Source organism: Engystomops pustulosus, chromosome 8 (genome assembly GCF_040894005.1).
Source record: "Engystomops pustulosus chromosome 8, aEngPut4.maternal, whole genome shotgun sequence".
NCBI classification, from domain to species: Eukaryota; Metazoa; Chordata; class Amphibia; order Anura; family Leptodactylidae; genus Engystomops; species Engystomops pustulosus.
The window spans coordinates 118,740,718-118,765,507 of NC_092418.1; the positions used below are offsets into that span (position 1 = coordinate 118,740,718).

The 24,790-nt window shown below is 50.0% G+C and overlaps 1 protein-coding gene across 3 annotated transcripts in view; it reads left to right on the top strand.

The window, feature by feature from the left end:
• The window catches only part of TMBIM1 (transmembrane BAX inhibitor motif containing 1), a 36,876-nt gene extending 12,485 nt beyond the window's left edge, over positions 1–24,391 (top strand). For all 3 annotated transcript variants that reach the window (XM_072122412.1, XM_072122414.1, XM_072122413.1), the window contains exons 2-12: positions 15,068–15,381; positions 16,292–16,380; positions 16,465–16,529; positions 16,730–16,783; positions 16,870–16,920; positions 18,572–18,611; positions 18,725–18,762; positions 20,009–20,096; positions 20,540–20,635; positions 21,422–21,475; positions 22,558–24,391. In XM_072122412.1, the coding sequence (XP_071978513.1) occupies positions 15,102–15,381; positions 16,292–16,380; positions 16,465–16,529; positions 16,730–16,783; positions 16,870–16,920; positions 18,572–18,611; positions 18,725–18,762; positions 20,009–20,096; positions 20,540–20,635; positions 21,422–21,475; positions 22,558–22,704 (1,002 nt within the window). In that variant the 5' untranslated portion in view covers positions 15,068–15,101 and the 3' untranslated portion in view covers positions 22,705–24,391. The remainder of the gene's footprint in view (positions 1–15,067; positions 15,382–16,291; positions 16,381–16,464; positions 16,530–16,729; positions 16,784–16,869; positions 16,921–18,571; positions 18,612–18,724; positions 18,763–20,008; positions 20,097–20,539; positions 20,636–21,421; positions 21,476–22,557) is intronic.
• Positions 24,392–24,790: the final 399 nt, after the last annotated feature.

Here is a 24,790-nt window from a genome sequence, read left to right on the forward strand (position 1 = left end):
TACGACCCTGCCTGGAGAGATGTGTGATCAGACCTCACACTGCTGTGCTCTGTGCTCTCTGCAGCCAGTGTTATGTATTGTCCCTGGAGAGATGTGTAATCAGACCTTACACTGCTGTGCTCTGTGCTCTCTGCAGCCAGTGTTATGTATTGTCCCTGGAGAGATGTGTAATCAGACCTCACACTGCTGTGCTCTGTGCTCTCTGCAGCCAGTGTTATGTATTGTCCCTGGAGAGATGTGTAATCAGACCTCACACTGCTGTGCTCTGTCCTCTCTGCAGCCAGTGATAGGTATTGTCCCTGGAGAGATGTGTAATCAGACCTCACACTGCTGTGCTCTGTGCTCTCTGCAGCCAGTGTTATGTATTGTCCCTGGAGAGATGTGTAATCAGACCTCACACTGCTGTGCTCTGTGCTCTCTGCAGCCAGTGTTATGTATTGTCCCTGGAGAGATGTGTAATCAGACCTCACACTGCTGTGCTCTGTGCTCCCTGCAGCCAGTGTTATGTATTGTCCCTGGAGAGATGTGTAATCAGACCTCACACTGCTGTGCTCCCTGCAGCCAGTGTTATGTATTGTCCCTGGAGAGATGTGTAATCAGACCTCACACTGCTGTGCTCTGTGCTCTCTGTAGCCAGTGTTATGTATTGTCCCTGGAGAGATGTGTAATCAGACCTCACACTGCTGTGCTCTGTGCTCTCTGCAGCCAGTGTTATATATTGTCCCTAGAGGGACGTGTAATCAGACCTCACACTGCTGTGCTCTGTGCTCTCTGCAGTCAGTGTTATGTATTGTCCCTGGAGAGATGTGTAATCAGACCTCACTCTGCTGTGCTCTGTGCTCTCTGCAGCCAGTGTTATGTACTGTCCCTGGAGAGATGTGTAATCAGACCTCACACTGCTGTGCTCTGTGCTCTCTGCAGCCAGTGTTATGTATTGTCCCTGGAGAGATGTGTAATCAGACCTCACACTGCTGTGCTCTGTGCTCTCTGCAGCCAGTGTTATGTATTGTCCCTGGAGAGATGTGTAATCAGACCTCACACTGCTGTGCTCTGTGCTCTCTGCAGCCAGTGTTATGTATTATCCCTGGTGAGATGTGTAATCAGACCTCACACTGCTGTGCTCTGTGCTCTCTGCAGCCAGTGTTATATATTGTCCCTAGAGGGACGTGTAATCATTCCTTTGTTTATGTTTGCAGTTAGTAGCAGCAGGACTGTGGTAACCAGCTTTTATTTAGGCTATTGAACAGCTGGATGCAGGGAACACAGAGCACAGCAGTGTAAGGATACAGCTTCATCCTTACACTTCTGTGCTCTGTGTTCTCTGCATCCAGCTGTAACATAAAAGCTGGTTACACATAGCCCTGGCCCGCCATGCAGAAATCTAATAGCACAGCAGTGTGAGGACATTCCCTCAGTCCAGCTTTCTCCATAGAATTGAACAATAGCCAGGTGTGCCCCATTCCCCGGAGTATAGCGCCCCCTCCTGTCTGGGTCATGTGACCATTATTTCCTCTGTAACGTTCTTTGTATTTCTGGAGAATTTTTGGGTTTGTTCATCGCGCTCCAGGAATAATTTATCTGTCACACCCTGATCACATTCTTACACGGTGAATTCTTCCTTGTGTACGTAATCTTAAAGGGATTTTACCACTTAAGGCTGATGATGAATACTGAGGGTCCAACTGCCGGAATCTGTGTTACATGCTGATGTCTTATGTGTAACCTGCATTGTGATCAGTATACAATTATGTAACTGTGACCTGACCCCAACACTAAGTCAGAAAAGCTCCCCCCCTCATCCAAGATCTTGTATTATACCCCAGAGCTGCACTCACTATTCTGCTGCTGGTGCAGTCACTGTGTACATACATGACATTACTTATCCTGTACTGATCCTGAGTTACATCCTGTATTATATTCCAGAGCTCCACTCACTATTCTGCTGCTGGTGCAGTCACTGTGTACATACATGACATTACTTATCCTGTACTGATCCTGAGTTACATCCTGTATTATATTCCAGAGCTCCACTCACTATTCTGCTGCTGGTGCAGTCACTGTGTACATACATGACATTACTTATCCTGTACTGATCCTGAGTTACATCCTGTATTATACTCCAGAGCTGCACTCACTATTCTGCTGCTGGTGCAGTCACTGTGTACATACATGACATTACTTATCCTCTACTGATCCTGAGTTACATCCTGTATTATTATATTCCAAAGCTGCACTCACTATTCTGCTGCTGGTGCAGTCACTGTGTACATACATGACATTACTTATCCTGTACTGATCCTGAGTTACATCCTGTATTATACCCCAGAGCTGCACTCACTATTCTGCTGCTGGTGCAGTCACTGTGTACATACATGACATTACTTATCCTGTACTGATCCTGAGTTACATCCTGTATTATACCCCAGAGCTGCACTCACTATTCTTCTGGTGGTGCAGTCACTGTGTACATACATGACATTACTTATCCTGTACTGATCCTGAGTTACATCCTGTATTATACCCCAGAGCTGCACTCACTATTCTGCTGCTGGTGCAGTCACTGTGTACATACATGACATTACTTATCCTGTACTGATCCTGAGTTACATCCTGTATTATACCCCAGAGCTGCACTCACTATTCTGTTGCTGGTGCAGTCACTGTGTACATACATGACATTACTTATCCTGTACTGATCCTGAGTTACATCCTGTATTATACCCCAGAGCTGCACTCACTATTCTGCTGGTGCAGTCACTGTGTACATACATGACATTACTTATCCTGTACTGATCCTGAGTTACATCCTGTATTATACTCCAGAGCTGCACTCACTATTCTGCTGCTGGTGCACTCACTGTGTACATACATGACATTACTTATCCTGTACTGATCCTGAGTTACATCCTGTATTATACCCCAGAGCTGCACTCACTATTCTGCTGCTGGTGCAGTCACTGTGTACATACATGACATTACTTATCCTGTACTGATCCTGAGTTACATCCTGTATTATACCCCAGAGCTGCACTCACTATTCTTCTGGTGGTGCAGTCACTGTGTACATACATGACATTACTTATCCTGTACTGATCCTGAGTTACATCCTGTATTATACCCCAGAGCTGCACTCACTATTCTGCTGCTGGTGCAGTCACTGTGTACATACATGACATTACTTATCCTGTACTGATCCTGAGTTACATCCTGTATTATACCCCAGAGCTGCACTCACTATTCTGCTGCTGGTGCAGTCCCTGTGTACATACATGACATTACTTATCCTGTACTGATCCTGAGTTACATCCTGTATTATACCCCAGAGCTGCACTCACTATTCTGCTGCTGGTGCAGTCACTGTGTACATACATGACATTATTTATCCTGTACTGATCCTGAGTTACATCCTGTATTATACCCCAGAGCTGCAGTCACTATTCTTCTGGTGGTGCAGTCACTGTGTACATACATGACATTACTTATCCTGTACTGATCCTGAGTTACATCCTGTATTATACCCCAGAGCTGCACTCACTATTCTGCTGCTGGTGCAGTCACTGTGTACATACATGACATTACTTATCCTGTACTGATCCTGAGTTACATTCTGTATTATACCCCAGAGCTGCACTCACTATTCTGCTGCTGGTGCAGTCACTGTGTACATACATGACATTACTTATCCTATACTGACCCTGAGTTACATCCTCTATTATACTCCAGAGCTGCACTCACTATTCTGCTGCTGGTGCAGTCACTGTACATACATGACATTACTTATCCTGTACTGATCCTGAGTTATATCCTGTATTATTCTCCAGAGCTGCACTCACTATTCTGCTGCTGGTGCAGTCACTGTACATACATGACATTACTTATCCTGTACTGATCCTGAGTTACATCCTGTATTATTCTCCAGAGCTGCACTCACTATTCTGCTGCTGGTGCAGTCACTGTGTACATACATGACATTACTTATCCTGTACTGATCCTGAGTTACATCCGGAGTTATATTCCAGGGCTGCACTCACTATTCTGCTGCTGGTGCAGTCACTGTGTACATCCATGACATTACTTATCCTGTACTGATCCTGAGTTACATCCGGAGTTATATTCCAGGGCTGCACTATTATGCACAAGACTGGACCAGCAGAATAGTGAGCGCAGTTCTGGAGTCCTGTAACTTACACATTTCTCTTCAGCTTAGCTGCTTTTGACCACAGTCTACAAGAAGCTTCATGTATTCCGTCCCCAGGCCTTGATGTAATGGAGAACATTCTGTAGAAGTTTGTGGTCATGTGACCTCAGCGCTGACCTCCCTATGGTGGTATTACACGATACATTACAGAGGGGTTTTGTATGTGGAGAGGAAATCTATAAGTTACTAAACTTGTTTTTAAAGTAAGGAGATCCCTTTACCCTGCGGAAGAACTTTCAGCTGGTCAGAGTTTCCGCACCCAAAATCACTGAGTCACGGAGGGAAAGTCCCTGCAGTCAGAGATACTTATCCCTCCCGTGGTTCCTCCATCATTGTGTCAGCGCCGCTCCTCCAGACAATACAAAGAAACGTCATAATAGAGCGCCATCTACAAGGCACCCCATAACAGGGTGTCATCTGCACATTGCCCTCGCCCCATAACAGGGTGTCATCTGCACATTGCCCTCGCCCCATAACAGGGTGTCATCTGCACATTGCCCTCGCCCCATAACAGGGTGTCATCTGCACATTGCCCTCGCCCCATAACAAGGTGTCATCTGCACATTGCCCTCGCCCCATAACAGGGTGTCATCTGCACATTGCCCTCGCCCCATAACAGGGTGTCATCTGCACATTGCCCTCGCCCCATAACAGGGTGTCATCTGCACATTGCCCTCGCCCCATAACAGGGTGTCATCTGCACATTGCCCTCGCCCCATAACAGGGTGTCATCTGCACATTGCCCTCGCCCCATAACAGGGTGTCATCTGCACATTGCCCTCGCCCCATAACAAGGTGTCATCTGCACATTGCCCTCGCCCCATAACAGGGTGTCATCTGCACATTGCCCTCGCCCCATAACAGGGTGTCATCTGCACATTGCCCTCGCCCCATAACAGGGTGTCATCTGCACATTGCCCTCGCCCCATAACAGGGTGTCATCTGCACATTGATTGCCCTCGCCCCATAACAGGGTGTCATCTGCACATTGCCCTCGCCCCATAACAGGGTGTCATCTGCACATTGCCCTCGCCCCATAACAAGGTGTCATCTGCACATTGCCCTCGCCCCATAACAGGGTGTCATCTGCACATTGCCCTCGCCCCATAACAGGGTGTCATCTGCACATTGCCCTCGCCCCATAACAGGGTGTCATCTGCACATTGCCCTCGCCCCATAACAGGGTGTCATCTGCACATTGCCCTCGCCCCATAACAGGGTGTCATCTGCACATTGCCCTCGCCCCATAACAAGGTGTCATCTGCACATTGATTGCCCTCGCCCCATAACAGGGTGTCATCTGCACATTGCCCTCGCCCCATAACAGGGTGTCATCTGCACATTGATTGCCCTCGCCCCATAACAGGGTGTCATCTGCACATTGCCCTCGCCCCATAACAGGGTGTCATCTGCACATTGCCCTCGCCCCATAACAGGGTGTCATCTGCACATTGCCCTCGCCCCATAACAGGGTGTCATCTGCACATTGCCCTCGCCCCATAACAGGGTGTCATCTGCACATTGCCCTCGCCCCATAACAGGGTGTCATCTGCACATTGCCCTCGCCCCATAACAGGGTGTCATCTGCACATTGCCCTCGCCCCATAACAGGGTGTCATCTGCACATTGCCCTCGCCCCATAACAGGGTGTCATCTGCACATTGCCCTCGCCGCATAACAGGGTGTCATCTGCACATTGCCCTCGCCCCATAACAGGGTGTCATCTGCACATTGCCCTCGCCGCATAACAGGGTGTCATCTGCACATTGCCCTCGCCCCATAACAGGGTGTCATCTGCACATTGCCCTCGCCTCATAACAGGGTGTCATCTGCACATTGCCCTCGCCCCATAACAGGGTGTCATCTGCACATTGCCCTCGCCGCATAACAGGGTGTCATCTGCACATTGCCCTCGCCCCATAACAGGGTGTCATCTGCACATTGCCCTCGCCCCATAACAGGGTGTCATCTGCACATTGCCCTCGCCCCATAACAGGGTGTCATCTGCACATTGCCCTCGCCCCATAACAGGGTGTCATCTGCACATTGCCCTCGCCCCATAACAGGGTGTCATCTGCACATTGCCCTCGCCCCATAACAGGGTGTCATCTGCACATTGCCCTCGCCGCATAACAGGGTGTCATCTGCACATTGACCCCCCCCCCCCCACCATTGCCCTCGCCCCATGACAGGGTGTCATCTGCACATTGACCCCCCCCCCCCCACCATTGCCCTCGCCCCATGACAGGGTGTCATCTGCACATTGCCCTCGCCCCATGACAGGGTGTCATCTGCACATTGCCCTCGCCCCATGACAGGGTGTCATCTGCACATTGCCCTCGCCCCATAACAGGGTGTCATCTGCACATTGCCCACCCACCATTGCCTTCAACGCATAACAGGGTGTCATCCGCACATTGACCCCCCCCACTGCCCTCGCCCCATGACAGGGTGTCATCTGCACATTGCCCACCCACCATTGCCTTTGCCGCATAACCGGGTGCCATCTGCACATTGACCCCCCCACCCACCATTGCCTCCAACGCATAACAGGGTGTCATTTGCACATTGACACCCCCCCCCCCCACCATTGCCCTCGCCGCATAACAGGGTGTCATCTGCACATTGCCCACCCACCATTGCCCTCGCACCATAACAGGGTGTCATCTGCACATTGACCCCCCCCCCCCCCACCATTGCCTTCGCCGCATAACAGGGTGTCATCTGCACATTGACCCCCCCCCCCACCATTGCCTTCGCCGCATAACAGGGTGTCATCTGCACATTGACCCCCCCACCCACCATTGCCTTCACCGCATAACAAGGTGTCATCTGCACATTGACCCCCCCACCCACCATTGCCTTCAACGCATAACAGGGTGTCATTTGCACATTGACCCGCCCCCCACCCCACCCACCATTGCCCTCGCCGCATAACAGGGTGTCATCTGCACATTGCCCACCCACCATTGCCCTCGCACCATAACAGGGTGTCATCTGCACATTGACCCCCCCCCCCCCACCATTGCCTTCGCCGCATAACAGGGTGTCATTTGCACATTGACCCCCCCCCCCACCATTGCCTTCACCGCATAACAGGGTGTCATCTGCACATTGACCCCCCCACCCACCATTGCCTTCACCGCATAACAAGGTGTCATCTGCACATTGACCCCCCCACCCACCATTGCCTTCAACGCATAACAGGGTGTCATTTGCACATTGACCCCCCCCCCCACCATTGCCTTCACCGCATAACAGGGTGTCATCTGCACATTGACCCCCCCCCCCACCATTGCCTTCACCGCATAACAAGGTGTCATCTGCACATTGACCCCCCCACCCACCATTGCCTTCAACGCATAACAGGGTGTCATTTGCACATTGACCCGCCCCCCACCCCACCCACCATTGCCCTCGCCGCATAACAGGGTGTCATCTGCACATTGCCCACCCACCATTGCCCTCGCACCATAACAGGGTGTCATCTGCACATTGACCCCCCCCCCCCACCATTGCCTTCGCCGCATAACAGGGTGTCATTTGCACATTGACCCCCCCCCCCACCATTGCCTTCACCGCATAACAAGGTGTCATCTGCACATTGACCCCCCCACCCACCATTGCCTTCAACGCATAACAGGGTGTCATTTGCACATTGACCCGCCCCCCACCCCACCCACCATTGCCCTCGCCGCATAACAGGGTGTCATCTGCACATTGCCCACCCACCATTGCCCTCGCACCATAACAGGGTGTCATCTGCACATTGACCCCCCCCCCCCCACCATTGCCTTCGCCGCATAACAGGGTGTCATTTGCACATTGACCCCCCCCCCCACCATTGCCTTCACCGCATAACAGGGTGTCATCTGCACATTGACCCCCCCACCCACCATTGCCTTCAACGCATAACAGGGTGTCATTTGCACATTGACCCGCCCCCCACCCCACCCACCATTGCCCTCGCCGCATAACAGGGTGTCATCTGCACATTGCCCACCCACCATTGCCCTCGCACGCACCATAACAGGGTGTCATCTACACATTGTCCCGCCCCCCACCCCACCCACCATTGCCCTCGCACGCACCATAACAGGGTGTCATGTGCACATTGCCCTCGCCCCATAACAGGGTGTCATGTGCACATTGCCCTCGCCCCATAACAGGGTGTCATCTGCACATTGCCCTCGCCCCATAACAGGGTGTCATCTGCACATTGCCCTCGCCCCATAACAGGGTGTCATCTGCACATTGCCCTCGCCCCATAACAGGGTGTCATCTGCACATTGCCCTCGCCCCATAACAGGGTGTCATCGACTATTTTTCATGGAGGTTGATGCAACTTTTTCGTGGATCTTTTTATTGATTCCGCAGAAGATTTTGGAGTCGGAGTTACCAATTAATATTTCTGGTTAATCTAAAAATAACGGACAACTTGTCTCCTCCTGAATACGCAGCCATGATATTTGGCGATACAGAGCGCTGCTCCGGGAAGAGACTTTGCACATCCAGCATTGCTCCCGATTAATCACTGAACGGCTCATTGCATCACAGAAGCCGCCATTACCTCCTAGTGCTGCTCATCCTGGACCTCCTGGTGTGTGAACAGAATGTGATCTCCACAGTATAAACTGGCATTGGAAATCGCACAGTTTAGAGAAGAGGTAAATGAGGCATCTGCACCTATTTTGTGCCCTCATTTTGGAACACCCCATTAGTTTTTCCTTGGCAGGTAGATGACCTCTTATTGTTCCCCATCATCTTCGTACGGGAAGCTGCTGGGACCAATCCTCTGTAGCCGGTCACATGATGTGCTCAGACGATGTTCTCCGCGTCTCGCTGCACATTCAGATTTTCTGGACCGGAAACCATCGCTTGTCTTATTGAAATTTTAATGATATAATGTTTGTCTCTGGAGATTTGGGAGGGAATAAATCTCATCATATCGACCTCTTCATCACAGCGCCGTGTATCTGGTGACCGGAGACGCCTCCTGTCTGCGCTTAAAGGGGACCCCTCACCCTCTGACGTGTCTGTTATGGGGGATAATTATATTTCCTGTAATATTACAATATGGGATCATCTCTTAGAAATCATTGTTGTTCTGTTTCCTCCCCGGTGGTGCCGTGGTCACACACATTTCTACGTTATTTTTACATTCAAGCTCGAAGAGCTGCCTCCTAACAAAAACTAGAGCCTTCCTCCTCCTCCTCTGTGACGGCTCTGGCTAGAGCCTTCCTCCTCCTCAGTGAGGGCGCTGGCTAGAGCCTTCCTCCTCCTCCTCCTCAGTGAGGGCGCTGGCTAGAGCCTTCCTCCTCCTCCTCGGTGACGGCGCTGGCTAGAGCCTTCCTCCTCCTCCTCTGTGACGGCGCTGGCTAGAGCCTTCCTCCTCCTCCTCCTCAGTGAGGGCGCTGGCTAGAGCCTTCCTCCTCCTCCTCAGTGAGGGCGCTGGCTAGAGCCTTCCTCCTCCTCCTTGGTGACGGCGCTGGCTAGAGCCTTCCTCCTCCTCCTCAGTGACGGCGCTGGCTAGTGCCTTCCTCCTCCTCCTTGGTGACGGCGCTGGCTAGAGCCTTCCTCCTCCTCCTTGGTGACGGCGCTGGCTAGAGCCTTCCTCCTCCTCCTTGGTGACGGCGCTGGCTAGAGCCTTCCTCCTCCTCCTCGGTGACGGCGCTGGCTGGAGCCTTCCTCCTCGGTGACGGCGCTGGCTAGAGCCTTCCTCCTCCTCCTCAGTGAGGGCGCTGGCTAGAGCCTTCCTCCTCCTCGGTGACGCCGCTGGATAGAGCCTTCCTCCTCCTCCTCGGTAAGGGCGCTGGCTAGAGCCTTCCTCCTCGGTAGTGATGGCGCTGGCTAGAGCCTTCCTCCTCCTCGGTGACTGCGCTGGCTAGAGCCTTCCTCCTCCTCGGTAGTGATGGCGCTGGCTAGAGCCTTCCTCCTCCTCAGTGAGGGCGCTGGCTAGAGCCTTCCTCCTCCTCCTCGGTGAGGGCGCTGGCTAGAGCCTTCCTCCTCCTCGGTGAGGGCGCTGGCTAGAGCCTTCCTCCTCCTCCTCGGTGAGGGCACTGGCTAGAGCCTTCCTCCTCCTCCTTGGTGACGGCGCCGGCTAGAGCCTTCCTCCTCCTCCTCGGTGAGGGCACTGGCTAGAGCCTTCCTCCTCCTCCTTGGTGACGGCGCCGGCTAGAGCCTTCCTCCTCCTCCTTGGTGACGGCGCCGGCTAGAGCCTTCCTCCTCCTCCTCGGTGACGGCGCCGGCTAGAGCCTTCCTCCTCCTCCTCGGTGACGGCGCTGGCTAGAGCCTTCCTCCTCCTCCTCGGTGACGGCGCCGGCTAGAGCCTTCCTCCTCAGCCTCCCTCCTGGGCAAACCCCCCCAGTTAGAAAGACATTCCTACTTAGAAACCCCCCGGTGGGCAGGACCTTCCTTTTTAGCGCCCCCAGGTGGCCAAAGCAGAGAATTTCTAGTAGTTGTATTGCATATAGGTATTCCACCACATGGTGCATACACTCCGGGAGAGCGCAACTCTTCTCCTCAGAACTCGGTTTTCATTTTCTCACAGCAGTTTATAAAACTAAAGCTGAGCTGTGATTGGTTCCCATGGGCAACTAGAACCGTTTTCTCTCGGACACTTCTGATAAATCCCCCAGTACTATCTTTGTGCTATATGAACCCTGACCCTGTGACCCCGGGGTCCGGTGTGAGCTGTGCTCCTATTCTCTGCGCTGCTGTGGTCTGTGACACCATCTGGACCCCGTGTGCTCTGACTTAGATGGGATTGGTGTAATCTCTGCACATGGTCCGGGGGGAGGGGGGGCATCTTATCTCTTCTCATGTCATTAATTCCATGCCGTAAGTTTAAATATAACCAGGATTGGGCCTGTGCCCTGCCTGGACCTTTAAAAATAGAAACTAAAGTGGTTCTACTCGCCCACGAGATCACTGGGGGCTGCAGGTCCTGGAAATCTGCAGGATAGATCTCATCTGTGTCATATCTGTAATAATAAGGGAATTTTTGTAGGGCCTTAATAGAAAACACTGGCAGGTGATCAGACAATCCCTCTAAGGATGCAACTGGATGAGATGAACACTGGAAAGCATTATTATTCATCCCCTGACAGCTGGAAACTGATCTTATCAGATGGATTTTACTTTCCTGTTCCTGTTTCCCTTCCTTATTCTCACTAGTAATTAGATCATTCTAAAACTGCACCTCTGCTTATATCCGGGAGAAATTAAAGGGAACCCCGCTTAGGTCCCTGGAGTTCACCTTCTTCTTCCTGGTGCATGTAAGTGCATCGTCCGTGTATAATGCGCTGTGCGGGGAGTCACTAAGATTGTGCACCCGATATCCTGCATGTGTCACTTCCCCGCTCAGGTCCCCGGAGTTCACCTTCTTCTTCCTGGGGCATGTAAGTGCATTGTCCGTGTATAATGCGCTGTGCAGGGAGTCACTAAGATCGTGCACCCGATATCCTGCATGTGTCACTTCCCCGCTCAGGTCCCTGGAGTTCACCTTCTTCTTCCTGGTGCATGTAAGTGCATTGTCCGTGTATAATGCGCTGTGCGGGGAGTCACTAAGATCCTGCGCCTGATATCCTGCATGTGTCGCTTCCCCGCTCAGGTCCCCGGAGTTCCCCCTTCTTCTTCCTGGTGCATGTAAGTGCATTGTCTGTGTATAATGCGCTGTGCGGGGAGTCACTAAGATCCTGCACCCGATATCCTGCATGTGTCACTTCCCCGCTCAGGTCCCCGGAGTTCACCTTCTTCTTCCTGGTGCATGTAAGTGCACTGTCCGTGTATAATGCGCTGTGCGGGGAGTCACTAAGATCCTGCACCCGATATCCTGCATGTGTCACTTCCCCGCTCAGGTCCCCGGAGTTCACCTTCTTCTTCCTGGTGCATGTAAGTGCATTGTCTGTGTATAATGCGCTGTGCGGGGAGTCACTAAGATCCTGTGCCCAATATCCTGCATGTGTCGCTTCCCCGCTCAGGTCCCCGGAGTTCACCTTCTTCTTCCTGGTGCATGTAAGTGCATTGTCCGTGTATAATGCGCTGTGCGGGGAGTCACTAAGATCCTGCGCCTGATATCCTGCATGTGTCGCTTCCCCGCTCAGGTCCCCGGAGTTCCCCCTTCTTCTTCCTGGTGCATGTAAGTGCATTGTCTGTGTATAATGCGCTGTGCGGGGAGTCACTAAGATCCTGCACCCGATATCCTGCATGTGTCACTTCCCCGCTCAGGTCCCCGGAGTTCACCTTCTTCTTCCTGGTGCATGTAAGTGCACTGTCCGTGTATAATGCGCTGTGCGGGGAGTCACCAAGATCGTGTGCCCGATATCCTGCATGTGTCACTTCCCCGCTCAGGTCCCTGGAGTTCACCTTCTTCTTCCTGGTGCATGTAAGTGCACTGTCCGTGTATAATGCGCTGTGCGGGGAGTCACCAAGATCGTGTGCCCGATATCCTGCATGTGTCGCTTCCCCGCTCAGGTCTCCGGAGTTCACCTTCTTCTTCCTGGTGCATGTAAGTGCATTGTCCGTGTATAATGCGCTGTGCGGGGAGTCACTAAGATCCTGCACCCGATATCCTGCATGTGTCGCTTCCCCGTTCAGGTCTCCGGAGTTCACCTTCTTCTTCCTGGCGCATGTAAGTGCATTGTCCGTGTATAATGCGCTGTGCGGAGAGTCACTAAGATCCTGCACCCGATATCCTGCATGTGTCACTTCCCCGCTCAGGTCCCTGGAGTTCACCTTCTTCTTCCTGGTGCATGTAAGTGCATTGTCCGTGTATAATGTGCTGTGCGGGGAGTCACTAAGATCCTGCACCCGATATCCTGCATGTGTCACTTCCCCGCTCAGGTCCCAGGAGTTCACCTTCTTCTTCCTGGTGCATGTAAGTGCATTGTCCGTGTATAATGCGCTATGCGGGGAGTCACTAAGATCCTGCACCTGATATCCTGCATGTGTCGCTTCCCCGCTCAGGTCCCTGGAGTTCACCTTCTTCTTCCTGGTGCATGTAAGTGCATTGTCCGTGTATAATGCGCTGTGCGGGGAGTCACTAAGATCCTGCATCCGATATCCTGCATGTGTCGCTTCCCCGCTCAGGTCCCTGGAGTTCACCTTCTTCTTCCTGGTGTATATAAGTGCATTGTCTGTGTATAATGCGCTGTGCAGGGAGTCACTAAGATCCTGCACCTGATATCCTGCATGTGTCGCTTCCCCGCTCAGGTCCCTGGAGTTCACCTTCTTCTACCTGGTGCATGTAAGTGCATTGTCCGTGTATAATGCGCTGTTCAGGGAGTCACTAAGATCCTGCACCCGATATCCTGCATGTGTCACTTCCCCGCTCAGGTCCCCGGAGTTCACCTTCTTCTTCCTGGTGCATGTAAGTACATGGCTTGCAATACAAATTTAAATGTTAAATACCGCGCTTAGTCAAATCCTTCGGATCGCCCAATTTGTGTTGCGTGAAAGCCACCCGATTGCGACAAAAACTGATTGCGTGCGACACAATCCCCTTTTAAATCCCTGTTCCGGTGGCGCGATCCCCGAAAAGTCGAAAAAACCCAGCGGAAATCCGGCCGCGGGACCCTTCGTAAATAAGCCCCAATGTGTCTAACCTGACTACACTTGGAGTGTTTGTAGTCTGTTTTCATGGAGACGGACAGATATTCATCTGGATTATATACAATTTTCCTCAGATTTTATTTTAGATGCAGTGGAGCAAGAATCAATTGGTTGCATAAGTATACACACCCTGTTAAAGGTGTAGCGGTGCGTAAGGATAAGAATATTCATAATAATAATTATCCTCTATTTATATAGCGCACAGATTCCGCAGCGCTGCACAGAGCTTCCCAATCAGTCCCTGTCCCCATGGGGCTCACAATCTAATCATCTACCAGTATGTTTTGGAGTGTGGGAGGAAACCGGAGGACCCGGAGGAATCCCACGCAAACACAGAGAGAACATAGAAACTCTTTGCAGATGTTGTCCTGGGTGGGACATATTCATGTCACACGTTCACAGTTTGTGTTTTTGCGATTTTACGTACGTGATGGATTTATTTTGAGTTCTGGTCCATTGTCCGGTGTCTCCTGAATAGAGGAAATAATGGACACTGTGGGTCACGGCACCAAATCTGTTTTGTACACATCATGAGCCATTGTAATCCTGATGTCCTGCGTGGTCTCTTTTGGACCATTATGACTTGTACCTTGATCTGGTCCATGGACCGGCACCATTCCATGGGATCCAGGACTTCATCTAGTCAACTTTTTACCTTGATATCTTGGGGCCTCTAAACTGTGATGGCCACTTGTCCCATGAAGATAATCACCCGAACCTGAGGATACGGTGGACATGACGGTGCTGGTTGTGGCCACCAGGACCCAAATGTGACGGCCACTCATTCTTCTGACATGTAATGGAGGTGGTCCGGGTCATGGACCTTCACCAATTAATGGGACCAAAAAACACCAACCTTTTTGGCTTTCAACATGAGATCTCGGTGTCTGATAACACGAGGTTCTGTTGACATCAGATGGGACCATGTATATAGTAATGGGCCGCCTGTCACCCCCCTGTATAGCTGCCCAAAGATTTCCTGACCAGACGGGTCACTCCTAAGAGCTACAAGTGTTGGGATCGTAGCGTCTGGTGGATGGCTCCGCTTAGACACTCCTATAGGCACCAGATTTTGGGACAAAATGTTCTCATGTTTGTTGAACCAGCACTTCAGGGTTTGGGCCACACCCCTTTGTCTATTAATATTTTGGGTCCCGATTGTTAGAGGTCACTCGGACCTTCTCATATTCTTAATCATCTTAGAAATCGGTTGTGAAATGTTGGTGACTAATCATGTTCTTTCCCTTCTTCCTCCAGGAGTGACCTTTAGTTTGGTGATTTGGCTGCAGCCATGTCCTACCCCAGCGCCCCCCCGCCATACAATGATCGAGACCCATTACATAACCCTGGGGGATACCCCCAACCTGGCGGATACCCCCAACCTGGTGGATACCCTCCAAGCAATTATCCCCAGCCTGGGGGTTATCCTCCTCCATATGGACAACCCGGAGGATTCTATCCACAGCCTCAACCTGGAGGACACCCTCAGCCTGGAGGTTACCCCGAACCAGGACATAATGAGCCCCCGAAACCCGTGATGCCAATGCTTCCGAATATACCCCTCAACCCAGGTAAGTGCTGGTCCCTTTCAAGAAATGTCCCATCACAATCCATCCTGATAACCAGGGACATAACTCATAGATCCGGCTCCGGGACTGTGGGATCTTCTTATATTTATTATCCATGGCCTCTGCCCTTCTGAAATCAACTTTTATAATTATGCTAATGAGTCAGAATGGCTCTTGGGCAGAGCTGGGCATTGATTGGCCACATCCAATCTGTGACCGGCCCCATCGCTGACATGGCTGAAAATTTAAATAAGGATATAATAAGGTCTTCCATATATTCATTAAATCGTTGTAATGTTTCATTCTCTGCTTTTATAAGGTTATATACTGAATGTGTAAGTTTTGGGTTGACCCGAGTTTAGTATATTAGTCACGCCCTCTGAAACCATTCCAATTTCTCATGTGGCCCCATGGTAAAACTTATTTTCCCACTTCTGCTCTGGGAGGTGTTACCCTTCCAGCTTCACCGGCTGTTATACTGTGCAGCAGCTCTACCCTATCCCACTGTGAGATTAATACCGGCTGAGGGAGCAGAAGGAAGGAGATGCAGTGTAACACCCTGTCAAGCTACAGCACAGAGGGTTCTGGTAACACCCTCCATAATTTTAAAAGTTGATGTTAGAAGGCAGAAGGCCATGGATAGCAGATATAAGAAGATCCCACAGTCCCGGTGCCTGGATCTATGAGTAATGTCCCTGGTTTATCCAATTCTTTGGGGTGGCTCCTCGTGGCCGTCCTGTAGTCGGTCAGGGGGCTCTGTGCTGTGGCCCCAGTGGTTCTAGGGTTCCTTCCTCGGCTCTGGTGGGCAGATAGAAGGAAGTTGCCTACCATAATGGTCTCTGGTGGGCTCCTTGGCCCTGTGGGAGCCTTGTGACCATTGGTGGCCATAATTTGTACATTTTCTCCCATGCAGGTGATTCCGATATCTACAACACGAATGAAGGGGACGGGCAGTTTGGTTCTTGGGATGACAAAGCCGTGCGGCACGCTTTCCTCCGTAAGGTGGGACACACGATCAGTAGGGCTCTGTCTGAGGGGCTTCATTGTTTCATCTATCGCTTGTTGCTGACCTCTCATGTGTTTTAGGTTTACGCCATCATCGCGCTGCAGCTCTTGGTCACGGTGGGGATTGTCGCCATCTTCACCTTTGTGTAGGTTTCATCTACCAGTCATAGAACATCCTATAACTCCGGCACTAGATACAATGTATCCATTTCCATGGTGCTATTACATTGCTGTGATTGATCAGTTTATCAGGCTTCATGCTTATCAGTATTATATACAGCACCTATAGCGAGGCACAGTATATACCGGACTCCATGTATGACCGCTGTGTATGTATCTTGTGCAGGGAGCCCTTATATACGTTTGTGAGGAGGAACCCGGCGGTGTACTATGCATCTTAGTGAGTATACATCACCCTGTACCCTATATACCCCTATAGCTACAGCGTGTCTACTGCATGACTAACGTGTCTTGTTCAATTCACAGTGGTGTATTCTTTGTTACATACATGGTCCTTGCCTGCTGCCAGGGCCCAAGGTAAGTCTCCTCTAGTCACTGTGTACATACATTACATTATACATCCTGTACTGATCCTGAGTTACATCCTGTATTAAACTCCAGAGCTGCACTCACTATTCTGCTGCTGGTGCAGTCACTGTGTACATACATGACATTACTTATCCTGTACTGATCCTGAGTTACATCCTGTATTATACCCCAGAGCTGCACTCACTATTCTGCTGCTGGTACAGTCACTGTGTACATACATGACATTACTTATCCTGTACTGATCCTGAGTTACATCCTATATTATACTCCAGAGCTGCACTCACTATTCTGCTGCTGGTGCAGTCACTGTGTACATACATGACATTACTTATCCTGTACTGATCCTGAGTTATATCATGTATTATACTCCAGAGCTGCACTCACTATTCTGCTGCTGGTACAGTCACTGTGTACATACATGACATTACTTATCCTGTACTGATCCTGAGTTACATCCTGTATCATACCCCAGAGCTGCACTCACTATTCTGCTGGTGGTGCAGTCACTGTGTACATACATGACATTACTTATCCTGTACTGATCCTGAGTTACATCCTGTATTATACCCCAGAGCTGCACTCACTATTCTGCTGCTGGTACAGTCACTGTGTACATACATGACATTACTTATCCTGTACTGATCCTGAGTTACATCCTGTATCATACCCCAGAGCTGCACTCACTATTCTGCTGCTGGTGCAGTCACTGTGTACATACATGACATTACTTATCCTGTACTGATCCTGAGTTATATCATGTATTATACTCCAGAGCTGCACTCACTATTCTGCTGCTGGTGCAGTCACTGTGTACATACATGACATTACTTATCCTGTACTGATCCTGAGTTACATCCTGTATTATACAGCAGAGCTGCGCTCAGTATTCTGCTGCTGGTGCAGTCACTGTGTACATACATGACATTACTTATCCTGTACTGATCCTGAGTTACATCCTGTATTATACCCCAGAGCTGCACTCACTATTCTGCTGCTGGTGCAGTCACTGTGTACATACATGACATTACTTATCCTGTACTGATCCTGAGTTATATCATGTATTATACTCCAGAGCTGCACTCACTATTCTGCTGCTGGTACAGTCACTGTGTACATACATGACATTACTTATCCTGTACTGATCCTGAGTTACATCCTGTATCATACCCCAGAGCTGCACTCACTATTCTGCTGGTGGTGCAGTCACTGTGTACATACATGACATTACTTATCCTGTACTGATCCTGAGTTACATCCTGTATTATACCCCAGAGCTGCACTCACTATTCTGCTGCTGGTGCAGTCACTGTGTACATACATGACATTACTTATCCTGTACTGATCCTGAGTTACATCCTGTATCATACCCCAGAGCTGCACTCACTATTCTGCTGCTGGTGCAGTCACTGTGTACATACATGACATTACTTATCCTGTACTGATCCTGAGTTATATCATGTATTATACTCCAGAGCTGCACTCACTATTCTGCTGCTGGTGCAGTCACTGTGTACATACATGACATTACTTATCCTGTACTGATCCTGAGTTACATCCTGTATTATACTCCAGAGCTGCACTCACTATTCTGCTGGTGATACATCTAATATACACTAAATATTGCATATGTTTCTTGCAGGAGACGCTTCCCATGGAATGTGATTCTTCTGAGTATATTTGTGAGTATGTGGCAAGTATATAAAATCCGGGCCCGTCATGTAACCACCCCTAGCAATGATCCCCTCATGCTTCATCTTCTATCATTTCATGTCATCGTGTTCTCTTCCCGCAGACGCTCGCCATGTCTTTTATGGCTGGAACAATTGCCAGGTAAGTCGCGTGTCACTACTCAGACCTAAAGATTTGTGCATTTTCCGTTTGTGACTAGTTTTGCGGCATCGCCTCCTGGTATAACCACATTCCATCACTATGTGACATCACCCATACACATCATATTCCAAACCTCCACCCATAGACTGCACCTATAGCTGCCAAACATTACAAACATAAAGCGACTGCTGTAAAGTGAGACCTTCCTGTTGTAAAGATACAGAATAGTATTTAAAGAGACAGGAAGCTGAATGCCATTGTTCTCTGGTATCAGCCTGGTTGAGAAATGTTGCTCTCATTATTTGTTAGGGCAATGCATGAGATCTTTTGTTCCCTGTTATCAGCCACTATTAAAAAAATTCAACCAGCACAATCCTTCATGATAACCCCGGGACATTACTCGTAGGTCCAGGCTCTGTGACTGTTGTATCTCCATATATCCATGGTCTTTCAGAAAAATTCTTTTATTTTCCTAATAACATGAGTTCATTATGCTAAAGAGCACGAAGATCTCCTGAGGATGTTACCAGAGCCCCTCTGTGCTGTAGCTTCACTGGCTTTTACACAGTCCCTCCCCCCTCTCCCTGTGTGATGTAATCTCACTGAAATAGAAGAAGTTTCAGCACACAGTGGGAGGGGCGATGACTCCTGCACAGTGTAACAGCCTTTGAAGCTTAAGCACAATAGGGCTCTGGGAACATACCCAGAGCCCTTCTGGATTATTAGGGTAATTTTAAAAATGAAATGGGTTACACCTACAAACGCACACCCATCAGTCACATGACCTGGTGACGACTCGGTAAAATTTATGTCAATGAGGCTGAACTGCAATACCAAGCTCTGTGCTCTATTCAAAACCTTCCCCACCCCCTGCAATACCTACCCCCCCTGCAATACCTTCCCCCGCCTGCAATACCTTTCCCCCCCCCCTGCAATACCTCCCCCCCCCCTGCAATACCTTCCCCCCCCCTGCAATACCTCCCCCCCCCCTGCAATACCTTCCCCCCCCCTGCAATACCTTCCCTCCCCCCCTGCAATACCTTCCCTCCCCCCCTGCAATACCTTCCCTCCCCCCCTGCAATACCTTCCCTCCCCCCCTGCAATACCTTCCCTCCCCCCCTGCAATACCTTCCCTCCCCCCCTGCAATACCTCCCCCCCCCCTGCAATACCTACCCCCCTGCAGACCTCATCCTGTTTACCTCTGGTAAAAATGTTACTATATCCCTTTAATTATTGTCCCCGCAGCTTCTACAGTTCCCGGGCCGTGCTGATCAGTCTGGGGATCACCGCTCTTGTCACCATCGCTGTGACCATCTTTTGTTTCCAGACTAAGGTAAGATGTCAGGGACTGTGTAGCCAGTGTTATGTCTAGTCCCTGTGTAATCAGACCTCTCTTTGTGGTGTTAGTAGCAGCAGTACTGTGAAATAAGGATTTTTATTGGGGGATTAAAGCTTCTCCAAGTGCCCTGGGGTTGTGTCCTCACACTGCTGTGCTCTCAGTACTGTGCATTGTGCTGCTCCACAGCCGCTATTTCCTGACCATGGAAAGCTTCTGGTTCTATAGTACAGCTGTCCCCCAGAGCAGAGCAGTGAGCTGAGAGCACAGCAGTGTGAGGACATGGTTTTTCTAGCCCTGTAAAACTTTTTGATAAAATATGTATCGACCAATTTGTAAATAGGGAAATTATCAGTCAGGACTGAGGGGAATTTGGGAATAATTGGGGTCATGAGTCATGACCTTTCTCTTGTGTGACCTTCTGTTCCTGACCCTTCCAGGTGGACTTCACCTCCTGCGCTGGACTCTTCTCTGTCCTGGGAATCGTCCTCTTCATCACGGGCATCGTCACCGCCATCGTCCTGGCGTTCAAATACGTGAGTATAATAAGACTGAGACTTGTGTGTCATGGAGCTGCTCCGTCTCTGCTCTGGGACGCGCTGATTGGTCCCCGGGGGGCGCTCTAATGGCGTCGTGTTGGAGCTGTAATGGTTGTAAGTACAAACAGGAAACAATCGGGGTCAGGAGTTTATACAAGGAAAGAACCATCCAAAAAAATGGCATTATACAAATTTTGTATATGATCGACGCCACCTGCTGGAGCAAAAGGGGAATAGCAGAAATTTTTTAAATTTTTTTTTTTTTAATTATTATTTGAATTATTATTATAATTTTTTTAAATAAATTATGGCCTAAATTATTTTTCACATTATTTTCCTGAATGCAAAACAACCAAATATTTTCTCTCCTCTTGACGCCTTCTAAATTTTGTAGGTTTTCTCCAGATTGTCGCCACTCACTCCAAGTCTTGAAATTCCTGATATTTAGGTTTTTCCACTTTTTCTTGTGACACAAGTTTTCGGAGCACCTGTCCTGTTTTCTTTCGCATGATTATGGATCCATTTTTAAACCTTTTAGGGCATTGGAGTAGTCCAGGATTACAAAAAATAACACTGCTCGGCTCCATTAAAAGAAATAGTGCCGAGCTGCAGTACCATACACAACCTGAGAACAGATGTGGCGCTGTTTTATATGAAAGCCTAAATGGTATTCTGCTTTTAATTTAATTAACCCTTCATATTAGGTGATGATTCACTTTACCGAGCAGCAGAGGAGATGTTGGGGGTTGTAGTACCCGGCTGATTGTTGCTTTGTCTTCACAGATCTATTGGCTACACATGTTGTACGCTGCTATCGGGGCCATCGTCTTCACGCTGGTTTGTATTATTGTATTTTGATGGTATTTTAATATATATTAAACCTTTACACCCAGGGGGGGGGGGGGATACAGCGCCCCCTATGGCCATTGTACATACGTGAGATTAATAAGAGGAGTAGTCCACTATAATCCCCCCCCCCCCTGCTGGGAAGTCCGGATCATGTTGTGCAGTGATCTCATGGGGGTCTTTCTATATGTACATTGTAGAAAATATCTGAGAAACCCAAATGGAATAAATGGGAACCTGTCAGCAGGTGTGGCCATACTGACTGCAGCCAGTGTTAGGTATTGTCCCTGGAGAGATGTGTAATCAGACCTTTGTGCATGTTGTTAGTAGCAGCAGGACTGTGATATATGGATTTACCTAGGAAATTGTAGGAAATCCACGTGTTCTGGGGGTCGTCCTCACACTGCTGTGCTCTTTGTAGATGCTATTAGTTATTGTAACTGGAAATATGTGTAATCATACCTTTGTGTATGTTGTTAGTAGCAGCAGGACTGTGATATGTAGACTTAGATTCCAGCACAGTTTCGCTTCAAGGCGTTTCATCACACTGCTGTGCTCTTAGTTCTCCGCATTGAGTTGCTCCACTGAACTGCCCTACTGTTCTGAGTTGCTGCTATAGTATGCAACCAGAAGCCTGCTCGAGCTCTTACTCAGAGAAAGAGTCAGAGCAACTCAATGCAGAGCGCACAGAGCACAGCAGTGTGAGGACACACCCCGGCACACTAAGCTACAATCCTGAATATAAATCCACATTTCACAGTCCTGCTGCTACTAACAACATATGTGAATAGACATCCCTCCCGGGACAGTACCTGACAGTCTGTATGGTGGCACCTGCTGACAGGTTCACTTTTACGATACATTGTATCGTGCAGAGGTGGGTGTTGTTATTCAGGGTCTGTGGAAAGCTGGGTGACTTCTCTTAGCTGGATGTCTTTGTTGCCCATGTAAGAGTCGAAGATATTTTAAACATTTTGACATTTTTGTGCAGCGAAGGAGAAGTCTATTTGATGTCATTTCTCACCATATCCGCTGTGTCCTCTCACTGCTGTTCCCTCGTCTCTGTCTGACAGTTTTTGGCCTACGACACCCAACTGGTGATCGGGAACCGGAAACACACAATCCACCCGGAGGAGTACGTGTACGGGGCCATGAAGATCTACACCGACATCGTCTACATATTCCTCAACCTGCTGCAGATTGTGGGGAGCAGGACGTAGAGGCCCCCCCCCCCCATCCGTCCTGGCGCGGAGGCCCCCCCCCCCATCCCTCCCGGAGTGACACCCCCTCTCTCCCCCAATCTCTCCCGGCGCGGAGTGACCCCCCCACTACTCAAAGTAGTTCTAGTTCAATTTTTTTTTTTTTTTTTTTTTTTTTAGTTTTTCTGTTCCTTGGAAAGCTGGGTGACACCTATAATCACTCTGATTACAAGTTATAGAGCGGTTGTCAGCCGCTCACTATGTACGTATTCAGCATTAAAGGGGTTTTCCATCCACCCACCAGTGACCTGCCACGTCCCGGGGTAGATCATAGCTGTTAGAGTGGGGTCTGGTCGGAATATCCCTTTAACCCTTTAAAGGGACTATGGCGGAGGGGCTCCCTCATCGCACATCCCGGCCCCTCGTGCTCTCTGCTTTACACATTTTTTTTTATATAAAACTAATAATATATATAAACTGATGTAAAAAGTTTTCTGATGCAGCGCCCCCCGCTGGTGGTGATCTGATGCAGCCCCCCCTCGCTGGTGGTGATCTGATGCAGCCCCCCCCACTGGTGGTGATCTGTTGCAGCGCCCCCTGCTGGTGGTGATCTGGTGCAGCGCCCCCCGCTGGTGGCGATCTGATGCAGCGCCCCCCGCTGGTGGCGATCTGATGCAGCGCCCCCTGCTGGTGGTGATCTGGTGCGGCGCCCCCCGCTGGTGGCGATCTGATGCAGCGCCCCCCGCTGGTGGTGATCTGATGCAGCGCCCCCTGCTGGTGGTGATCTGATGCAGCGCCCCCCGCTGGTGGTGATCTGATGCAGCGCCCCCCGCTGGTGGTGATCTGATGCGGCGCCCCCCGCTGGTGGCGATCTGGTGCGGCGCCCCCCGCTGGTGGCGATCTGGTGCGGCGCCCCCCGCTGGTGGCGATCTGGTGCGGCGCCCCCCGCTGGTGGCGATCTGGTGCGGCGCCCCCCGCTGGTGGCGATCTGGTGCGGCGCCCCCCGCTGGTGGCGATCTGGTGCAGCGCCCCCCGCTGGTGGTGATCTGGTGCAGCGCCCCCCGCTGGTGGCGATCTGATGTATAGGTCAAGCATTACTGATGTATATTCTTATGTATATTTTTATGTGCCATGTATTCTGTATTACTGTATTATATCAGTCCTGTACCTGGAGAAGGAAACCGCCATATAGTGCACTGCCCCATCCATGTAGAAATGGCACCAAAATGATCCATTGCTCTCTGTTATCAGCCATTTCATCCCTGGAAGTACTGACTGTAGGACCGAGGAATCCAATCTATTACTCCCTGTTATCAGCCATTTCATTCTAGGCAGAGGTGACTGTAGGACAGAGAAATACAATCTATTACTCCCTGTTATCAGCCAATTCCATCCCACAGACAGGTGACTATAGGGCAGAGAATAGAGTGTATTCGTATTCCCCGTCCTACAGACACATTTATTTCCATACAGACGGGTATCGGTAGCTGGACCCCATCATAAGGTGCTGATTTTGGGGTAACTTTGACCTATAGTTGCTGAGTACAGACGGTTTGGTTTTCTCCAGCCAATGGTAGTCACTAGGGGGCGATGTGCTGCACTGCAGACCCCGGACAGGACACAATCTGCACTGTGTGAACGTTATGTGAAGAGCAGGAGGATGTTACAATGAGCGACGTAACCTGTAAATAAAGTTGGCTTTTTAATGCTCCGGGCTGTGGTCTCCTGATTTGTTGTAAAATCTGAAATTGCTGGACCTTCCGCTCAGTTCTTTCTCTCCTGCTTTACACTGCAGCTCCGCTCTATGACTCCGGCTCGGCTGCTTTAGGCTGTGGCTGTCTCCTCGTACCAGTCTAACCTGAGCCCCCACTTACCCCCAGGAGGTCAGTGCACGCAGAATTAAAGGTTCCTGAATGTTTGTCTCCGCGTATATGTATAAATCTAGAGCCTTTCTTATCGTGTGACCCCCCCCAGCGTCTCCTCCGCTGCACTCATCATACTTTGGTGTCAGATTTCTAAACCAGTTTTACCAGATCCCTGGACAGGACAATGCTTGTAGATTATAAGGAGCTGCGGAGGAGTTAAGAGCACAGCAGTGTGAGGACTC